This window comes from Notolepis coatsorum (assembly GCF_963971535.1).
Source record: "Notolepis coatsorum genome assembly, chromosome: 17".
Taxonomy (NCBI): Eukaryota; Metazoa; Chordata; class Actinopteri; order Aulopiformes; family Paralepididae; genus Notolepis; species Notolepis coatsorum.
In genome coordinates this window covers 63,831,434-63,836,682 of record NC_140181.1, presented here as the reverse complement: position 1 = coordinate 63,836,682, position 5,249 = coordinate 63,831,434, and the positions used below count along the sequence as shown (strand labels likewise).

The 5,249-nt window shown below is 42.0% G+C and overlaps 1 protein-coding gene across 1 annotated transcript in view; it reads left to right on the top strand.

Annotated features, from left to right (window-relative positions):
* Positions 1–710: 710 nt before the first annotated feature.
* The window catches only part of samd11 (sterile alpha motif domain containing 11), a 14,885-nt gene continuing 10,346 nt past the window's right edge, over positions 711–5,249 (top strand). The window contains 2 exon segments of the mRNA XM_084333471.1: positions 711–1,836; positions 3,051–3,142. Of these exon segments, the coding sequence (XP_084189597.1) occupies positions 1,164–1,836; positions 3,051–3,142 (765 nt within the window). The 5' untranslated portion in view covers positions 711–1,163.

The following is a 5,249-nucleotide window of genomic DNA, read 5'->3' as shown; positions in this document are numbered from 1 at the left end:
AGAGGCGAGCGCCTTGCCCACTGCGCCAATCAGCCGCATGTTTCATGGTATACAAACACAAAGTTGAAACATGAAGTTGAGGCCAATTAAAGCTGCGGCAGGTAAGAGTAGGCTGATGGTTTTATGAGTAGGCGGAGGATAAAAAATAAAGGCCAGTTAAAGGCCCACTGCGTTCTGACTATAGCCTGCTGAAGTCATGGACAGATCTGGTAGGCTAGTCTAACAAGCATCGATGTGAGGCTACAATATATGAAGTCTAATTATATGATGAATCCCATCTCCAAATGTATTATTATAATCTATCTATTTAAATTCAAAGGTATTTTGAATTTAGGAAATGTCAATTGTTGTTGTTGTTATTGTTGTTGTTGAAGTTCAACAGTTCCAAAAACGTTTGAAGGTCAAGTAGTGATTTACATTTGTGTCATTTAGTGAAATCTTTGTTATACAGAAGTTTTAATTCAGACCTTGTTTCATTGCAGCATCTCATACGTGTTGTACAGTATAGTGGTGTTGTTGGGTTGTACTTGTTCCTTTCATTTACGCACAAAAATGACGTCCGTCGTGGACCCCCCTTCACGGTTCCTCCGCGCCGCTCTTCCTCCGCTCTTTAAATGGGCCAAGTTGAGAAGCGGCGGAGAGTGCAGATCTTGTTTGGTCTGGGTCTATGAACTTTAGCGTGACTTTGGTGACATGCACAGGGTTAAAACTAAAAGCAACTATTTCGAAAGTTCAATGAACATTTCGTTTCACACAAATAGTATTTAAATGTATGGGGTCTATTCTAAAAACAAGTAATGGTAGTCGGTTTCATTTCGTGAAAATAATAGCCTATATATAAGTCAATTTTGTTGCAGCCATCAAATTGTATTCCAACCATATAAACATAAGCATATCGTTATGCATAACTCTGGGAGGATTGCACAGTGAAACATGTTTGCCCGTGTAATAATAACACCGCTGAATATGTTATTACTGGGGAAATGATCGAAAGAAAGTCAAATCTCCCTGTGGACTAAACGTAAGGAACACTTGATTTGTAGGACGGGTCAGTGATCTCCGTAGGTAACATAATGACCGGGGCTCAGGGCTGCCCGGCATGTCAGGTATTAGCAGAGCGCGTCTGATTAAATGTGGGAGGCAGCCGCGCGGCTGGAGCCGTCATGCGAACGGAGCTGAGGCTGGAGGAGAGCGCGGCGACTGCGAGCTGGGAACCAGTGAATGGCGATCTGTCACAGGGCGACACGGGAGTCCTGCGTAAAACAAAGTGGCGCGTCTTCAAGTCTGGGACTGACCAACTCCGAGGAGGAGAGGAGGACACTCAAGTTGGGTCGGACGAGCTGCTAATCACTTGTTACCGGCGCCTGGCTCCCCCTAACATGCCTGCCATCAAAAAGGAGAGACTGGATGGGGACGACATGGCATTGGCTGCGTTCAACCAGTCCGAATACCTGGCCCCTTTAAATGCCACCGCTCTGCCCGTGGTGACCCCGCACCCGCCGCCCTACGACCACATCTTCGCCCATCACCGCGCGTACTTGGGGCTCCACGACTCGGCGCTGCATCACCAGCACCTCCACCACCACCACTCGGAAGACTTGATGCTCGAGAGGTTCTCCTCCATCCCCGACTTTCAGCCCTTCTTCGACAACGGGGAACCTTGTATCGAGGTGGAATGTGGGGAGAACAAGGCTTTGCTTTATATTAATAAACTGTGTCAAGGTAGTAAGGGACCCTCGATCAAATATCGGGGCGAGTGGCTCACTCCGAACGAGTTCCAGTTCGTCAGTGGACGGGAGACCGCTAAGGACTGGAAACGGAGTATCAGGCACAAAGGTAAGCGGGACGCGAACTGTCCAAACTATTCTTTAGGCATAGTCCTCGAGGACACCTTTCTGCTTCCGTAGCCGGTAGTTTTTGGACATTGTTTATTAGGATAGGAACTTGCTTGAGATCAGGTGCTGCCTTTCGCGGTGAAAGGGTTACAGGCAGCATGTATTACACCAACTACAGTGCGTGAGGAGACAGATCAGAATGAAAAGGCGCATATGATCATAGCCGTGTCCTCGGAGGCAGTGGCACACTGTTTGGGCAGCGACCGTAATCCAAAACGGGGCGTCTGGAGTAGGCTACACTGGGATTGAGGTGAAAAGCATTAGTATTTAGATAATACCATGTATGACAGTTGTAATAGCCTATTATTCTACGGGGCGAATCGTTCTGTTTGAGTGTAGCTACCGGTATACACTTGTGCATGGGTGTTGACACTCACGAATTGCATGTGAAGTGTTTGAGACATTTAAGAAAATTATAGTTCTGATTGCCCAACTTATAGGCTTTGTTTGAATGTTGGGCTACGAGTGATCTGAATGTATTGATATTGTCAGGGTGTTTTTATTCACTGCTAGGCTAGGCTACTGTATCCAAACATGTATTGATTTAGGCACAGCATGAGTTCACATGATATATGAAGCTGTATTAATTCAGTAATCATATAATTATATGATAATGGGTGATACATTTTATGCTAATATTTCTAACGCGTGGTGGGCGCACTTGTTTTCTATTACCCCCCCCTCCCAAAAGGTTACTCATGCAGAACTGACACGCGTTGCTGAGATGTGTTGTTGGGGGATGGGAGAAGGAGGGGGGGGGGGTCACGAATGATAGCCTAATAGTTCCATATCTGTTGCCAATAGACAGATTGATGACAGTAGTCAGCTGAACCCTAGTTAGAAGTCATCTGTCTTACAAATATGGAGACGAGTTTCATGTCTTGAAGGATTTCATAACAACCTGACTCTATCCAATTTACAGCTCAGGTTATGCCAATGATTATCTGCGAGTATTCGAGCATTGTAGTGCAGGTTATTCAACTAACATTTTCTTTCCTTTATTGTACATATCGCATTTTGAGCTGGTCAGTTGAAGAACATAACCTGTTATGTCATTGGACCTGAGTGACAGAGGGGATGCGTTTTACTGAAATAGCTTGAAAATATAGTTCAAACATATTCACTGAAGATCTCTCTCTCTCTTTCTTCCCTCAGGAAAGAGTTTGAAGACTCTTATGTCCAAAGGAATCTTACAGGTACATCCTCCCATCTGTGATTGCCCTGGATGTCGTATTTCATCTCCAGTGGTAAGATAATGGTTCCATCTCTAATTCTATTCTTAGATGTAGCCCCCATCTAATGTTAATTGCATTGCCTTTCCTTAATATTCTTCTTTACTTTTACCTAAATATGTCAACTACAACTGGCTGCTACGCCTGTTCTTGCTCAATTTAACGTTTGGTTTGATTTGAGGACTATTTGATAAGAGTGGGCATAAAGGTAGCTTAAGTATTGAATGGTTAAAGCTGGCTGAGTCAAGGTGGTCTACAATTAATTGGTTATTAAGGTCATCCCCTTGCCAAAAAGCATAATCATGCATGGAACTTTGTGAGTGAGTGAGTGAGTGAGTGAGTGAGTGAGTGAGTGAGTGAGTGAGTGAGTGAGTGAGTGAGTGAGTGAGTGGTTTGCCTTTCATTTTAACCTTCAATTGGCCAAAACCCTTTGCTCAGAATGAAGTCCCTACAAGTACAGATACAAAATTGTATGCAAATCATCCGGTAACTAAGTAAATAACTTAGTATTGTAGTGTGATATACTGTATGTGTAGTGTATATATATATAAAGTAGTCTTCTCTATAGTGAGTATTGTAGTGTAACTGGCTCACGTTATATAAAATTATCTTCTATAGTGAGTATTGTAGTGTGACAGGCTCACATTATATAAAATGGTCTTCTATAGTGAGTATTGTAGTGTGACCGGCTGATGTTATATAAAATTATCTTCTATAGTGAGTATTGTAGTGTGACAGGCTGACGTTATATAAAATGGTATTCTATAGTGAGTATTGTAGTGTAACTGGCTGACGTTATATACAATGCTCTTCTATAGTGACTTAGTGAGTATTGTAGTGTGACAGGCTGACGTTATTTAACATGGTCTTCTATAGTGAGTATTCTATTGTGACAGGCTAACATGTTATAAAATGGTCTTCTATAGTGAGTATTGTAGTGTGACAGGCTGACGTTATATAAAATGGTCTTCTATAGTGAGTATTGTAGTGTGACAGGCTAACATGTTATAAAATGGTCTTCTATAGTGAGTATTGTAGTGTGACAGGCTGACGTTATATAAAATGGTCTTCTATAGTGAGTATCGTAGTGTGACCAGCTGACGTTATATAAAATGGTCTTCTATAGTGAGTATTGTAGTGTGACAGGCTGACGTTATATAAAATGGTCTTCTATAGTGAGTATTGTAGTGTGACAGGCTGACGTTATATAAAATGGTCTTCTATAGTGAGTATTGTAGTGTAAAGGTACGCGTATCCGTACAGAACCGAACCGTTTCAGTGTGTACCGTACTGTACCGAATGGCTGTGTAGTGTACCGAACGAATACAACGGTATGTTAACCACTAACGACCGCCCACCGGGAGTTGTTTTTTTCACAATCTAATATAATTATTATTATTTATAAAAAAAATTACAAGTCGATTGTTAATTTCAATATAGAATATATGTTGACAGCCCTACAAGTACAATTAGTTACTGCACACTACATCACCCCTGAGTGGAACATGGAAAGCCAAACTTTCCGCCACTGTACCGAAAACCCGTACCGAACCTTGACTTCAAAACCGAGGTACGTACCGAACCATGGTTTTTGTGTACCGTTACACCCCTAATAGTGAGTATTGTAGTGTGACCAGGCAGCTGACGTTATATAAAATGGTCTTCTATAGTGAGTATTGTAGTGTGACCAGGCAGCTGACGTTATATAAAATGGTCTTCTATAGTGAGTATTGTAGTGTGACAGGCTGACGTTATATAAAATGGTCTTCTATAGTGAGTATTGTAGTGTGACAGGCTGACGTTATATAAAATGGTCTTCTATAGTGAGTATTGTAGTGTGACAGGCTGACGTTATATAAAATGGTCTTCTATAGTGAGTATTGTAGTGTGACAGGCTGACGTTATATAAAATGGTCTTCTATAGTGAGTATCGTAGTGTGACAGGCTGACGTTATATAAAATGGTCTTCTATAGTGAGTATTGTAGTGTGACAGGCTGACGTTATATAAAATGGTCTTCTATAGTGAGTATCGTAGTGTGACAGGCTGACGTTATATAAAATGGTCTTCTATAGTGAGTATCGTAGTGTGACAGGCTGACGTTATATAAAATGGTCTTCTAT